The sequence below is a fragment of the Xiphophorus couchianus genome, chromosome 13 (assembly GCF_001444195.1).
Source record: "Xiphophorus couchianus chromosome 13, X_couchianus-1.0, whole genome shotgun sequence".
NCBI lineage: Eukaryota > Metazoa > Chordata > Actinopteri > Cyprinodontiformes > Poeciliidae > Xiphophorus > Xiphophorus couchianus.
Genome location: NC_040240.1, coordinates 13,077,367 through 13,094,408, shown reverse-complemented (window position 1 = coordinate 13,094,408; position 17,042 = coordinate 13,077,367). Strand labels below are relative to the sequence as shown.

At 38.9% G+C, this 17,042-nt stretch overlaps 1 protein-coding gene across 1 annotated transcript; it reads left to right on the top strand.

The window, feature by feature from the left end:
* The first annotated feature begins 716 nt into the window (after positions 1 to 716).
* mylipa (myosin regulatory light chain interacting protein a) lies at positions 717 to 15,356 on the top strand. The gene is made up of 7 exons (XM_028036684.1): positions 717 to 941; positions 2,697 to 2,887; positions 10,210 to 10,395; positions 11,573 to 11,770; positions 11,892 to 12,056; positions 12,542 to 12,965; positions 13,966 to 15,356. The coding sequence occupies exons 1-7, from the start codon at positions 855 to 857 to the stop codon at positions 14,158 to 14,160; spliced, it is 1,446 nt and encodes a 481-aa protein (XP_027892485.1). The 5' UTR covers positions 717 to 854; the 3' UTR covers positions 14,161 to 15,356.
* The last annotated feature ends 1,686 nt before the right edge of the window (positions 15,357 to 17,042 follow it).

The following is a 17,042-nucleotide window of genomic DNA, read 5'->3' as shown; positions in this document are numbered from 1 at the left end:
AGCTGTTGTGGATGCATTGGGGCAGAAAACATACTGAAATAAGGTCACAGAAATATTAGGTGCTCAAATTAGCAACACTTAAGCTTCATGGTTGGGGGCGCTGTTAACATGTTTAAATTCTCCTCATGACGGCATAAACCAGCTCAATGCTTGACAGATTTATTTTGTATTTAACCTTTATTTATAGATAAGATTAAGTAAATTATATCAATTTCAGAATAAGATGTTATAAAACGAAAGATTTAGAGAAAACAAATGAGTTCTATAAGATGGGGAAATAGTGGGTGGCTGAGGTAGAAGTTGCAGAAATTAAATATTCATAAAAGCCTTGAGTTGCAAAAAACAGGCAAAGTGGAAAGTTTCCCCACTACTATTGCAGCTATTTCTGGGTCATAATCCCCTACATTATTTATAAAAAGCTATGGAAAACCATTAAACTCACCCTGAAGTGCACTGGCGTACGATGAAAGTTCTAATTTATTAAGTTCAGGTGTGCAAAAATAAAAGCTCTCTGGTTTGCATACAACCAACCCACCACAAGAGGACGCAGTGCCTCTCAAACAAGAGCTCAACTTGATCATCCAATTTGCGGATGTGACAACGCTTCCAATTGGTGAACAGAAGTTCAGTGAGTTACAATAAACCGTGTGTGATTGGATGCCCTTCAAGAAGGCGGGACTACGGGGAGCATTTCATTGATATTTCCTACAGCTGGTAGAGGAAGATTAGCCACACTGAGAGAACTGAGAGGAAAGTGATGAAGGCTTGATGTGGAGGGTTTCTAAAGAGGGCAAGAGAATTGTTTTGTTGGTTTAAAGCGTGGCGCACCAAAGACTACAAAATACAAAACCAAAATGCTCTGCCACGTTACTCGTCCGGACTCGGTGGTGATGGAAGTGGAAGTTGACGCGAAAGCGAACGGAGAAGACTGTCTTAATAAGGTTAGATTCCGAGTAAAATACCCATAAATGTTCAGATATATGTACGGAGACTATTTGTCTTTCCGTCTCTTTCACTATTTCTATTAGACAAATCACCGAAGCTGTTATTGTACCGGCACGCTTTAAGTTCTCCACTGTTTTTAAACTTTATTTTAATAATTTAATCGGCTATTTAAGAATTAAGCGTTCTTCTAAGAAGCATGGAAGATTGCTTGTTTTCTGAATTTTTTGTATTTATTACAGCTACCGTAACAACAAATGGTAATTACGCTGCTGCTACAAAGACCAAGCGAAACTATTTTGTATTTACTTTGTAAATATTTACGTTGTAAATATTAGTTTCCGTGGGTATCTAAACATGTTAAAGCTTTAGTAAGACTTCCTGTATTGCCAGAAACAGATGGCTTACGGCAGCAGAGGTTACTACAGGTCATTGTGTTTCATTGCGAGCTGCGCTCGGCACTTGAGCTTCACTCAACCTGAGGCTTTGTTGGTATAAATGTCTGCATGAAACAAAATGAGATCTCCACTGAAATTGAGTTGGGAACATTAACATGAATCTGTTGGTTTCCACCTTTGTCTGTAGTTTTAAAGGTAAACCTCAATATATGAAGCTATTCAACACTTGGTAACTTTGATTCCTGCATTAACTAATGATCAAATGGTTCATGTTATTTGTGAAACTGAGTTCCTTTTTACTGCTGCATGATTTCAGGAAAAGAATCAAGTCATTTTTCCTTATTTATCTTTAGTGTGTTTATCACTCTTGAGCTATCGCATTTTGTCAAGTCTGCAATATTCAGTGCCCTTAGATTTCTGAACATGGCTTTCTAGACCCAGAATTATTCATATGTCTGACAAATTTTGACATTTTTGTTTTTATTTAACATTAAACTGTTTTGAAATCAATGGCTATCTTCTAAAAGCTCTATACTTCTTGAAGGATATATATTTCACAGTCGAGACTTGAACTAAAACTTTTTTCTGTTAAAAGAAAAAGCTTTGGGCTAAATTTAAGGAGTACTTTAAATCTATACATTTTTTTTGACTAACTATAAGATACAAGCAGCTTTTAAGCTCTTAATAAAAAGAAGGAACATGTATAAATCATGAGTCTGAATAAAAAAAAACCTACTTTTTTCTCCCTGCTTCTGTTGGTAGAGAGAGCCATGCAGAATTTCATATTTAACATTTAGTGCTCTTTGGCTTACTTGTTTTGGCCATAAGTATTGCAAAGTCTAGAAAAGCTGCACAGATTAAAATTCATTGTATCTAATGTTGTAAAGTTGGTGAGGGTAAAAATATAATGAATCACAAATCTGGATCTTAATTTGATTATTTTTGAGGCGCATTGTGCTAAAGAAACTCCTTTATGGGAGCAGTAGTTTCGGTCATAACCCTACTAAAATAAAATGCCGGTCTTATTTTGTATGCAGGCCATATACCCAATTTGCTGAGGGCAACAAATGGGTATTATCTCTGCCTCCAGGCTTTCTAGAGATGTTCGCCAGTAGTTATGTAATAACACGACCATCCATGCTGCAGTTAAGGGTGGGTTAGATTTGATGAGCCCCCATGAAAGGATTTAAGTTTGTGTTCCAGGTGTTGTAATCCCTTAGAAATAAACTCCCTGCCCATCTTCTCTTCTTGCCTATTTAATATTTCCTTTATGTTGTTTTGGTTGTTTGATTCTTTTGGTATTTTCTAATCTAAATTCCCTTTTTTTGAGACCCAGTTTCCTTTACCTCTCTGCAGGTTTGCAGAAAGTTGGGCATAATTGAAGTGGATTACTTCGGGCTGCAGTTTACCGGCGGCAAAGGAGAGAATTTGTGGCTGAATCTAAGGAACCGCATCTGCCAGCAGATGGATAACGTGACACCCTGTCGGCTGAGGCTGCGAGTCAAGTTTTTTGTGGAGCCCCATCTCATCCTACAGGAACAGACAAGGTACCACTGATTATCTTTGTTGCGATATGAACATTCCTTACTGAAATGTCCAAATCATCTTGAATTTGTCACTTCAAAATTGAATTGAGATGCAAAAAAAAGTTTTTACGTGGTGCAAGTTCCAAATAGTTTTAAACACAGCTGTACCTGATGAGACTAGCAATGTCGGGAGAACTGTGTGCTGAAAAACACAAACCAGATCACAACATGATCACTTTGTTTCCAACGCATTGGAAGTGCCCTTTAGTAACCTCTCCGTCAAGCCGGTTTGGGTTTACTATAGGTCATTCTGACAGAGCGCCAGCCTGGAAATGTGATCCAGCAGCTCTGGGGTTGTGTGTTGCTCTCTGCCCGTTCCCCAGGGACCATGTGGGCTCACTGGCAGCCAAGACTCCCATTGAGATTGAAAAAAAACTTTTTGTGGTCGTTTTTGTTTAAAAACAAAAGGTCTCCGTTTTAACTCCTTTTTTAGACATATGGTTTTAAAAAAAGACCAGTGTTAGACTTTTTCTCACACAGGTTTTGTTTTTACAGGAATGTCAGTGTTGCAGCTGTACCTCAATAATTGAGTTTATTTTTAATGTTTTTACTTTCATTAATTTTCTTACTAAACTACAAGGGACTCGAGATTAAAATGTCCCCTTACTAATTTCCTTGGCAAGATTAATTTGAACATGATTGTGATCTGAAAAGTAGCTATCTATGACAAGCCCACATCTTTCCTCATATTTTCTTTTTTTCCAAGTTCCTAATTGTGGTCCTTGCATCGCTCTGTGTAGCCATTGACATATTCACCCCTGTTGCAGAATTGACTGTTGTTGTTATACATGCCTTTTTTCCTACTTCTCCTCCTTAAGGATATCTAGTTTCCTCTTTGTGGTTGTATTTGTATCTGTTTGACACCTGCTGACTACTATGTCTCATTCACCTCACATTGTCTTTGTTTGCTCTGGCCCATATTTGGCAGTATTTGAAGAGGGAGGAAGGGAAAGTGAGGGGGAAGGAGAGGACACTTGGCTGCCTGTGCTCTGACCTCCACTAGATTAGAAGTGGTTATCTTGACCACTGGTGTTGGCTGAGAGGAAGGGGGGGATGGATAATTGGGTTGTTAAAACAAAGACATGATAGTGATGCCAGTCACATGAAGGCAGTGCTCTTAATTTAAATGCATTAATGATTGGCAATTCTCAGCTATAATGTTTTGCAAGTCTGGTTTCATTTGTGCACATTTATTAAGGTAATCAATTATAACTATAGATGCACATATTTAAGCACATGCAAAAATTATACTTTTGTTTTTGGAAATGTGCTCAACTTGTGTGTCCAGTGGTTTTAAAGGCTTATTGGGTGTGATTGCTGTTAGAGCTACAGATGTCACCTTTCACCCAGTTCGGTTGCAGTGCTTCTCTGCATGAGCTGGTCTGACGGCAGGATGAGTAGACATGACTCATCAGGAAGTAATACATTTGCTAGCCTGTAGGGGACTTAGAGTTTTGTGATATTGTGGGAAAATATTGCCACTTCATGCTCATGACCGATCTGAGAGGCATGCTCATTGTTCTCCCATATGTGCATGCACGGGAGCATAAAAAAACAAACATTGCTGCAGTTTATTGACGGAGCCAGTTTCATTGTGGAATGGGTGGTCATTACTGTTACACCCTTCTAATATGCCCGCTTGCGTAACCCTTCCCCATCATATAAAGCTGCTTATATAAGCAGCTGTGTGCTTTGCTGCCACGTAAAGCTCCACAGGTCACTTTAATGTGCAAGCAGTTGGCAGTTTTATTCTCTTAATTTAACATTTGGTTGAGTTTCTTGAGCTGGCAAACATGATGACGTAATGTTCATGGTTCATGCCATTTTTTTTTATTGTGGAGCTGTTCATATGTATAGATTTTATTTTTCTGTATTGACAGTATAACCTGCCAGACTTTGCCTTTTTTTTCTCCCTCTGTTACCAGCATTGGGTCATATCCATCTGAGCTGGAAGCTTTCTGTGGCAGCTGTGACTCCCAAAATCCACTTTTTTTTTTTTTAACCCCTAAAGCTTTTTGCTTTAAGCTACTCTTTCTGTTCCATTCTTGAAGGCATTATTTATAAATCTGTATTTTATGGTTGGCTTTGAGCACTTTTTACAAAGGCAGTGCCATTATCTTTTCGGATTCCTTTTGTAAATTAATTTCAAACATGCGGCTGCTTTGTAATTACCATGTTTGGTAACAGACACTAAAGGGGTTTTAACTAAGAAAAAAAAAAACAGTGATATAAAAATCTGATCATATAACTTCATTTCCTTTTCACTGGTTGAAGGGTACTGGCCCAGAACCTCACTGACCACCTCCATTATTTGCATCATTAAACTTTTACTATTGGCTGCTGAGCTTTATGTTAATCATTTTCCCTTCATTAGTGGTCACATTTAGCATTCTGATCATGCAATCACTAGACCCCTGAAAACCACATGTTTTTTGCTTTAGGCTTTGTAGCAAGGGCAAAGTAGTAACACAACTTGTTGACTTCACAAATTAAAATCATTTTACCTTGAAATAAAGTTAAAGTATTTTAGAACTGTCACAGGACAGTGTTTCTTCTATTATATAACCTCAAACAAGCTAAAACTTATTCAGATGACTTGAAAACAACAATCTGTTCTTGTACAAGTTTTTCTCCTCTGCTGGGTTTTGGTCTTGTGACAGGTTATTAATCTGAGTAGAAATTGTTCTTGTATGTTTTTCTTTTTTTGTTGTTCTGATGTTGTCTCTAAGGAGACATGTCAGTTTGGGTCATGCAGGCACAATGCCGTTATGAGATTCTTGCATTGTAAGAAAATGCCACAAACTTACTTTCATGCAACAAATGCAACATGACTGGATTATATTGGAAATAGATTAGAAACTATTTTGCAGCTGTAAAAATATTAACATTATCAGGACCATAAACTTTAGTTTTTAGGAATGTTAAAGTAAAAGTAATTTTAGTAACGGCTTGTAAATTTGCATGCATCTTTTGCAGTATTGGTGCTTTGACAAAATAAGTTTACTAAGCTGATGGTTTCCTCAGGTAGGTAGCATGCAACCTACTGCTTAAGTGACTGTCAACATCTTTTGTTAAACTGCATCTCTAAAGGTGGTTGGGAGGTACTGTTTTTCCAATGGGGAATAATTCCAAATTAGTTAGTATAAACTACTCTGTCCTGCTTTCAGACAGCTGATCAGAGTGCAGCAAAAGGTGGTGAAGCTGGAGTTTTGCATTATTCTTTGGTCCTAAAGCCACAGAAATCTAGCGTCATGTCTAAAAGTCTCTGGCATTGTTTTTAAATACTTTAATGGAAGTGAAGCCTTTTCTAAATTTATCTCTTCAAAATCAATTGGTGTCAAACAAGCACGGTTTTATCAACTTATTTTTAAGTCTCAAAGTAATCAAATGTTTTCATTAGGTTTGAAAATGCTTCTAAATTCATCAGATTTCTTCAGCACTTTGCTAACCTACCTTTAGTTTTCATTATTCACTATTCTCCTGGATTGGGAGATGATAGTGGTATTTGTTCAACACCACAACTTGGAGTCCATGCTCACCTGCAATTATCGTTTTACTAGACTGGGTCCCAAGCAGTTTAGCCCACAAACTCTCTTTGTTTAATTGCTATGTGGTTTTCAGCTCAGTTTGTCAGTGCATATGTTAAAGTCGGTGCCTGGAATTAATGTGGCGCTGCTTTATGTTAAATTGTTCATTTACAAGTTTCTTCACAGTCCGCCCACAAGTTTTCCAGAAGATGTCGAGCCGCGGTAACTATAGGCCATTGACTGAGAGTAACCCCGCTGCACATAGCTGCTGGCAAGTTATTTGACTAGCTCACAAACCACATTGTTGGGAGTCCAACCAGTGAGGTCGGAAACTCTAATGCTGATTGGCTGAATGTAGAGCAGTCTCTAAAGCTGTGGTGTTAAGTTTCAGTTTGTGGGGATGTTTTGTTCCTCTAAACTGACTTTTTCAGTGTGACACTCGGTAGGCACAGAAAACAAGGTAACTTTTATAGACTGGAACAGAGTTTTTAGAAACACTAAAGTAAAAATTATTTTAGTAAAAGTTTGTAAACCTGCACATATCTTTTGCAGCTTTACTGCTTTTCAAAAAGAAAGCTTACGGAGATTATAGTTTAGTAAGGAGTCTACTGCTTGAGTAACAGTACAGAGGAACATATTTTGTTGAGCGATGTCACATCCAAAAGACCATGCATTAAACTCGGTGCCTGCAATTAACGTGGCGCTACTTGAACTGGTTTTGACACAAGCCAAAGATTAGGTGTCCGCAACTCTCAAAATATTAAAGTATCTAAACTGTTGCATACCTTTTTGTAATTTTTAACAACCTCAAGTGTAATTCTGGCAAATGAATAATCCTATTAAAACTTTAACTATGCATTATCTCTTTAAAGGATAGAACATAGTGCTGTAAACAGTATAATACAGTAGAAGTAGGCCAAGAGACTTTGGTCTCTACAGACTTCCTGGTATTCAGCCTGTTGTGCTGCAGGTTGCATGGAGAATAAAGGCAATGTTTCTGTGTTAGAAGTACGAATGTGCATGTTTTTGTCTGAACATTGCTTCTTGATCTTGTAAATAAGGACTGAGCCATAAAGAGAAGAAACTTGGCTGCTGATAAACTCAAATTTGCATACAAGTTTAGTGGATGAGGCACTCATAATTTATAGGCGTGTTTTAACTTAATTGGAATGAATGTGATTAGAAAATAATTTTACAGACATGCATCCTCAAAACATAAAGGCTAGTGGCACAGAAATGTTTTGTCAGTCTTGTCTGGACCACATGTTGAAATTGACCATCAACATGTGTTGGAGTTGTAGACAGTGGACACTTCTTCAGTGCTCTTGTGTGTGACTGACCCTGACAGGTGCTGAGGCAGCCTGGTTCTGGCACAAGAAGCCGTGTAGTTGTCAGCTTAATGGAAGTCGATACGATTTAACTGGAGAAATTATGTAGCTATAACTCAACAGAACAACCACTCCTGGTATCCTAGTTCTTTTTTATTATTTTATCCTTTCCTTTGCAGTCATGTTCATGTTTGTAAATCATAAAATATTTACATGATGGTCTGATGGATTTACACTATCTATTCCAAGTGTATTTGGGATCAACACAATGTTTTCATAACACTCATGGGGAGTTTTGATGATGTGTAAAGCCAGTGATTTCTTAAAATGGCTCACTGTCTGTGGGTTAAGTTTCCTTGTATGTGTCCTGTTGTTTGTTCATGGTGCTCTGCTTCCTTCATATCGCATCTTGTTTTTTCATAGAAGCTAAACAGGAACAGCTATCGGTAGTAATCTCTGCAGCAGGGCATGTTGACCTGCTGTGCCACCTAAAGTTGATGTCCTCTTCCAAACAGTTATTGGCAATAAAAACAAGACTTGGACAATATTGTGAGCCATGGGCCCAACTGCCCATTTAAATGGGGATCTTAATGATGCAGAAGTAAAACAGTAAGCATAGTTAGTTGACTGCTTGTTTATCAGATAACAAACCTGTTCTTTCATAGTTCCCTGAAACGAAACCCTATTGTTCCACGACCAGTAGTAACCTTGCCAATCCCTGTGTGAACTACAGTAACCTCAGCGGCTTGCCCTGTAGTTACCTTTTTTTACCAGCAACCTGTTGTAAACTCCCAGTCAGGTTGGCCCTATTGTTTGCATCAGGCAGGTATCTCATGAGCGGTGCTCTATCACATGATGCCTGCTGGGCTTGATACAATGGAGTCCAGTGTTTGTGTGTTGGAGGAAATGGGATGTTTAACACCATATCAAAGCCCTGTTTGTTATGCCTGAGGCTAGTCAGCCGTGGGGGCTCGGTTGTTACAGTCTGGCTCTAGCACGGTTTGGTTTGTGCCGACATTGTTTGTGCGATTCTCTGCTGCTGTTGATGCTGCTTGGAAGCTCTGTGTGTTGGTTAAGGTGTGTCTTTGTTGCAATGTCAAACTGTACACGTTGCCTGTGTTTTTGTCACGAGGTGTGGGCTTGCTAATCTTGTAAGATAGTAAAGGAAATGATAAAAGAATCGTTCCTGTGAGATTCGCATGTTCTGAATCAAAAATTCAATGTGGGAAATGTTAGTTTTCTACTTCCTTTTAAAAATCTTCAGGCACAGTATGACCTTATTTGTACAAATGAAAATGTTACAAAGCATATCATGCTTCAAAGAGACGTGCAGCCTGAGAGAGGGGGGCATCTCCTTTAGCTGAAAAATAAAGCAGTTATTTATTTTTCTGTTTCAGCAGACTGTCTACTGTAACAAGAAAATATTTAGCAATATGACACATGGGTTAAGTTTTTAAAGTAGAAGTCTGGTTGAGACAGGTTTATGATCTGCTTTAGGTCACTGTGACAGTTTATCTGATTGATGGATGTGAGGCTACTTGAGGTCAGTTTTCCGTATGTTGTAAGGAGTGAGTCAGTTAGGGTGTTGCTCTCATTCACGTATTGCCTCCTGCAGGTCGAAGATGGAGTACTTCACGTCTTGTGGTTGAAAACAATGGAATAGCCCACTGTTTTCTCATAAAGGGGCTGTTTTTCCATCACTACTACAGAACATGCTGTTCTCATGAGCACTGAGCCCAAACTGTACCAGCTGTTCTGACCGCCAGTGATCTCGAATTGTGAATAAAAAACATATTTTTAACATGTTGTTTATAGCAGAATGAGACTAAGCAGCATCCCTTGGTCAATGCACAGGTACATAATCAAAAAGTAAACTAAAATTGCTTTAGTGTAATTTCTATCAATTTTGATTTGTAGCCTGTAGCTAAAGATTCAGTTTATCATTGAGGTTTGCTGCTTACACAATCATATGGAAGATTCCTGTGTGCCAAACTGAATTAACACTGCAATTCATGAAAGTGGAACCTGCCCAGATATTGACAGCATGCACTATAGACTTCTGTATTTCATTAGATACAGAAGTCTAAATAAGGGGACTTATTTCCCCTCATGGTGAAATAAGTCACCATGAGGGGAGGGTGGGTGTTCTTGCAGTATTTTATTCCTTCCCTCAAATGTACAACTTGCATTCCATAACGGTTCAGCCAGAGCGGCCGCACGATCTAAAACTGCCATTTTAAAGAAGTGAAACTAGGGAAAGTATTTTGCTTCTTGGCATGTCATCCTAACCATGCTGTGGAGCATTTGTGGAAGTAGGTTGTGAAGTGAAACTGAACCATTAATTGTGTAGAGCTATAAATGTCAATTTATGACGCAAGACATGGATAGCATGCAAGTTCACATTCTCCATGATTTTTGTCTTCCACAGACATCTATTCTTCATGCATGTGAAAGAAGACCTCCACAATGGACACCTTCGCATGTGCTCTGAGCAGGCGGAGGAGCTAAGCGCTCTGCTAGCGCAAGCAGAGTTTGGGGACTACAACCAAAACACGGCCCAGTACTGGTATTCAGAGCTGTGTGGAGAGGAGCCCGACACCGCCACCATCAACAGGTACAACACACTCAACGTTGTCTGACAAACGTAATGCAATCCAACTCTAAATTCATGAAGACATGCTGAAATCTAGGTAGTAAAAGCAATATGCTATTATGACAATATAACCAATAGTATGAGCTGAGTAAAGGATCTTTACTCCTTTTTTGAAAAATGCAAATGATCATAACCATGAAAAGATATTTGGAAGAAATTCATCTGCCTCTTACTGCATCAGTTCTTAGTCTATAAAAGGTTTGATTCAAATGGTGAATGAATTGTGTAATTTTGCAATAGGAAAAGGAGATATCTAGAGATGATAATAATAAACACTCGGTCACATGGTCTCTATAAAAAAAAAACATTCAGGGCTTTGAACAAACACAGCAGCTGACAAGAGATCAGATGACGTTTATTTGCAGATCACCCCTGGCAAATGTTTCTACTGCACATTTTCTCCATTAAACTGGCGTGACTGTATTGTAATACTGTTTTTTTAAAACTTGGTGAAAAGGGAATTCATGTTTTCTATCAGAAACAAGTTGTTGTACAAGAGTCAAATGTACTTCCCTCAGCAGTTGTCCCTCCAGCTATATCCATTGTGTTTTTGCAGACTACAGTATCTCTTTTGTATTTGCAGCTTTTAAAGGGCCTGAATCAACTGACACTGAACATTGCTCTGCTTCACTGCTCAATTTATACTGACATTTATCTGCACAATTCATAGCATTCATCTCACTGAACTTACAGAATAGTTGTTTTAAATACTGATACTCCACCAATTGGTCGAAGCTGCATCATTAATGTCTAACTCCAAAGGACTCACAGAATGAAAAACACTTAACCACGGCCCTGCGGAAAATTCATCCATTAGATGTTCTGATTTTTATCAAAGCACCAATAAGTTGTAATTGCAGTAAAATCTAACTTATTGTGCCTCTATAATAATGTGATAGACTTGAGCAAGCACAAAATATAGTAGAAATACAGACTGAGGAACATTAAACCTTAGTAAATGAATATTAGCTCAATAAGTTTAAATATCGACTGCAGTCAGTTGCTTCATAAAAACATTTGTGTGTTTGAACACTCATCAGACTCATACATTCATCAGGCTAGTCTTGTTTTACCTGTTTGTGTAATTAAAGTACAGCCAACTTTTTTCTCACCACTCTGCACCTTGTTTCTGCTGCAGCATTATCTCCAGACACAAAGCTTTGGAGGGTTTAAGCCAGACCTCAGTGGAGTACCAGGCCTTGCAGCTCATTTCTGCTCTGGAGCATTACGGCGTGGAGTGGCACTGGGCGCGTGACGCAAATGGTCAGCGGCTGGCTATCGGAGTGGGGCCAGAAGGGATTGCCATCTGTAAGGAGGATTTCAGCTTAGTTAACAGGTATGTTCTGCCATAATAGTTTAATATTATTGGATTTACCTTCTTAATATCCAACATTTTTAAACATAAATGTCACTTCTAACATTGCCTACTTTAATAACGTCTTGCATTCTTGTCTTAGAGTAAGCTACCCCATCATCCAGATCGCCACTCAGTCAGGGAAAAGTGTCTACTTGACTGTAACAAAGGACACAAATGACAGCGTGGTTCTGTTATTCAAACTGATCAGTAACCGGGCAGCAAGCGGACTGTACCGAGCCATCACAGAGACTCATGCCTTCTACAGGTGAGAGGAGCTCAACCATTAACTATCTAACCCCAGTCTGTGCTGTAAAGACATAGTGATGAATTTACATTTGATAAATGCACTGTACCAAAAGCAGTTTTGCTCATGAAAGATGAGCCCTGACTTAACTGTGTTTGTGATGAGCCAAGAAAACATTCTGAGTTTCTGTAAAATAAATGTTGAACCCTGCTGATCTGAGGATTGATGCTTGTATAGCTGTTTGTGAGCAGTCTGTTGGTCATCCATCTGCAGAATTGAAGATTATTTACTTAAGGCCAGTAGATCTAAGCAATGGTGGTAAACACCTGAAACTTGCTCTGAGCACCCAGTGTCCATGTGTTAATTAAAATTAGAGCATCGGAAATGCATCGAGTGACAAATATAAATTTTTGGAATTCCATTTTTGGAATCCAAACTAGTTTTGAGTTGTGATGGTCAAAAACTCTTTCCAGAAAATATTAATCATGTTTTGTTTTATTTTTCAGGTGTGATACAGTTACCAATGCCGTGATGATGCAGTACAGCAGAGATTTTAAGGGTCACCTGGCTTCCCTATTCCTCAACGAAAACATCAACGTGGGCAAGAAGTACGTCTTCGACATCAGACGAACCTCCAAGGAAGTGTACGACCACGCTCGCCGTGCTCTGTACAACGCTGGCGTTGCGGACTTGGTGTCTCGCTCAGAGAGTGGAGAGCGCTCCTCTCCCTCTCAATCCCCAAGCAGGGCCAGCCAGCGGGACAAAGGACTGGACTGCAACAGTTGCGAGCAGAGCCGGGCCCTGCAGGAGCGGCTGCAGAAACTCAAAGAAGCTCTGCTGTGCATGGTGTGCTGCGAGGAGGAGATTGATGCAGCGTTCTGTCCCTGCGGCCACATGGTGTGCTGCCAGAACTGCGCAAATCAGCTGCAGGTGAGACTGCTCTCCACGCTTGGAGAAAATGTTTACAAACTTTACGTAGTCATTTGTATGTTTACCCTTGGATGCTTTTAATTTGAAAGCTAAGCTCGGCTTGTTTTGGCTTAATTCAAGTCATATTCCTTATGTGATCTTGCAATTTCCCTAAAAGAATCTAATATGCTTCAGCTCCCTGGTCTTATCCTTTTATGGTGCTTTTAACAACATCCAGAGGCTTGCTTAAACTCTGACAACCTGATTGTCCCCTCTTTTAATCAGCTAAAAGTGCCCGTCTATGCGAAGGCAGATTTTGCGTGAGCATGTGTGAGAGAGTTTGTCTTGTAAAGGGATTACAGCAGCAAGGCAAATCTCTTCACCATTAGCTGAGCTGGAAAACGTCACCCAGCTACTAAAGGGGTGAATGAGTTGGTCACAGGAAGAAGTTTTAATTTAAAAAAATATATATATATATTTACCTATTCTAACATTGGGACCTGAGCATTTTAGCTTTGCTGTAATACTTTAACCACCTGTCCTGCCATCACAGCCAAAAATCCTTTGAGGTCATCAGCTTTGCATATCTAGATTCTGACAATTTTGTCTGTTCTCTGCAAAGAGGCACAAGCTCAGCCAGATTGAATGGAGAGCATCGCTACACTGCAATTTAAGTCTTGCTATAGATTCTCAAAGCAATTCCATCTGAAATTTGACTGAGCCGTTTAGATACATGAATATTCTTTGATCTTAACCTGGTGTCTGCTGTAATCCTCAACACGATGTCCTGCATATCTTAATGTTCCCTCTGTTCTTTCTTAATTTGTGCCAAATATGAGTCCTTCCCAGAACAGCTACATTAAACAAGATTAAATTACATCCAGGTTGAATTGACTGACTTCTGAAGTCTGACTGCATTAAAGTTTGTGGTTGAAATGGGAAGGATATGAATACTTCTGTAAGCCACTGTAACTGGATGGCTGGGGCTTTTACTCAAAAGCTGCTCTGTCTTCTCCCTCAGCTGTGTCCTGTGTGCCGGTCAGACGTGGAGCACGTGCAGCACGTCTACCTGCCCACCTGCACCAGCCTCCTCAGCCTGACGCTGAATGACAACCACCAGCACCGCAGCAGCATTCCCACTCCCATCCACAGAGACACTGACTCCCCTCACAGCTGCTCCACCACGGAGTACGAACACAAGCTCTACCATACGTAAAGACTTTAGAAACCCACCAAAACTCCACTATGAACACTTTAAAACCCCACCAGCAGAGTTTCACAAAGAAGAAACATTTCTGATGATATAATACTCCACACCCTTGGATTACTCCTTGCTTCTTTTTTTTTTTCTTAATTTTTTTCCTGAGTATTGTTTGCTGTGTGTCATTCTGTGAAACGCCATTTACACACCATAGATTTTTTTTTTTTTTTTTGTCATTTTGATTTTAGTAAATTATGGGATCAGTTGACCTGATGCTGAAATATAATCCTTGAATATTTGGTTGCTTTCTACTGCATTTCTTTGCTCATGGCTCCATAAGGCAATGATTGTTTAGAGGAGCTAACCATGGTGGAATTTTATTTGTAAGTTATATTTTTACGTTTGACATTTTAAAACTCTTGTTTTACTTCATGAATTGAATAGTAGGGTTTAGGAGAGCATATTTCAGTTCATCTTTATTTCTCATGTCCTGTTTTATTTTCAATGCCAATGAGAGGCTCATTTACACTAAGCAGTCCTGCTGCCAAATATAGCTCTGGTTACTAATTGGATACAAGAGGAAGCAAGACTTGTCCTCGTACTCTTGTCCTTGCTCGCCAACACTCCCATTTAACTACAAAACTGGTCTTAATTATGGAGTAAAACAATGCTGGTTCTTACAGATTCTACAGTTGGCACAAAGCAGGAACTGCTTCCTTTAACTGGCCTCGGCTATAAATTTCTTCTCTGGGTTTTATTTGTTCTCTTGGACAGTTTTAAAGGGTACTAGGAGATGTATGTGCAATACTTGCTTGCTTTCTGCCAAGCTTTTCATCCTCAGTTTTTTATTTTATTTTTTTAATTTAAATTCAAAGAATATTTAAAACAAAAAGGCTTTGCCACTTTACTAAAGTTTTGATGTCGGGGAGGTTTGTCTCTAATGTAGCAGCAACCTTTTAATACAAATCTTCCTCAGACATGCATTTCTTATAAAGGAAAACTCGGTTCCTTTTAATGCTGACAAGGTTGAGCTCAGTTATTGCAGGGGAAGGCCTTTTATTATTTTCTTCCTCGCGTTAAGTAGAGATTTGTTTCTGTTTTCTGAAGCAAATACCACAGTTCTGTGAATTAACTCTTAATGTGAAAAGCTTTTTACATTATGTTGCTTTTAACTGAAAGTATTAATAAAATTCTTTTTTTTTAAAAACTCATTTGTTTCAAGGTCTGTCATTTTTGCAGGATAGGATCTGAATTTATTTACTTTATTTTTTCTTTGTGGAAGGATCTGTGGTAATCTCAAAAAAAAAAAAAGTTTTTGTAACTGAACTCAGTATAGCTAATTATGAAGACTCCCTTGTTTTTTGATGTCATTTATAGCATTGGTGCCTAAAGTCGGTCCTCGAGGGCCGGCATCCTGCATGTTTTATTTCTCTCCCTGATTTAACGCACCTGAATGAAATGATTGCTCATTAGAAGGCCTAAGAAGCACATTGACATGCTGAAAAGGTTGTTGTTATCGGCAGGAAGAGAACCAAAACATGCAGGGTGCCGGCCCTCGAAGACCGACTTTGGGCACCGCTGATTTACAGAATAATATGCAAGTATTGACTCAAATGCTCTACCATCTGGTTTGTAACAAATGCTTCTTTAAGAACATCAACCTCCACCCATATTCCTCTTAATTGGCCATCATAATACACTTGCCTAAAAGTTTTATTGCTCATTTTATTATGCAAAGTTCTCCTTGGTCTGTCCATACCTCGTGACAACTATTGGATATATCTTTCATTGGCAAAATCCCAGCAACCTCGTTGGGTTTAGCATGTCAATCTACTGTTTATGACTGTCAATGACTGTCTGGAATGACTTGAAGAAAACAACAAAATCAATATCTCCCAAGTCAAATATATTAATGATCCATAATTTACATTATGAATCATTTTAACCTTTTTTTTTTGACTACCAACATCTTAGCAATTGGAGTTTCCCATGTTCAGACATATTTGGTATTTTTTTTAAACTATCACAAAAAAAAGAAAAAATAAAGAACACTAATCTGGATATCTCATATTTTCCATTTTTCTTCAGCACCATGTGTACATTGCACAACATATGGCCATTTGTCACTTTAGGCTGCTGAAGGTGAAGAAATCTGATCATGGGTCCAGAAAGAGCTCAGTGTTGATTAGGATTAACAGCCATACCAGACTGTGATGTAAATCAGTGGAAGAGTCGAGTATTGATTCGTCTTTTTCTCACTTTGCATCCTCTCTGTCCATGACCTTCTGTGTGGGTATACCGCTTTTCATTCCCCTCTTACTCTTTTCAGAGATCATTGGTATTAAGCAAAATCCAAGGACACTAATAAGAACTGAGAGGGTTATATTTATTAGAAAGAGCTCTGTGATTTCTAATTAGTCATGCAGAATTAGAACTGCCATATCTTATGTGGTTATATGAAAACACAACAGGTGGAAGTTCTGTGAGGGTCTCAGAGGTTTGCTAGAGAACATTAATAAACAAGCAGCATCATGGAGACCAAAGGACACACAATGCAGGCTGGGGATAAAGCTGTGAAGTTTAAAGCAGAAAGTCCTGACTTAAATCTAACAAATTCTTGGACAAAACTGGAAAATTGATCACTGGTTTTCTCCATTCCATCTGACTGAGAGTGTGTAATTTGCAAAGTACAATCTGCAATGTCTTATTTTAAACACGTGTCGTTCTCCTTCCAGTTTAAAATGATGCAGTATTTTTGTTGCTCTATCATATACAATCTCAGCAAAATACATTAAAATTGATACATGTCGGGGGGCGCTGCAGGGGTAAAGACAACCCAGTATGGAGGCCCTACTACTCGATGTCATTGTTAGAGATTTGAGTCCCAGCCTGATGAC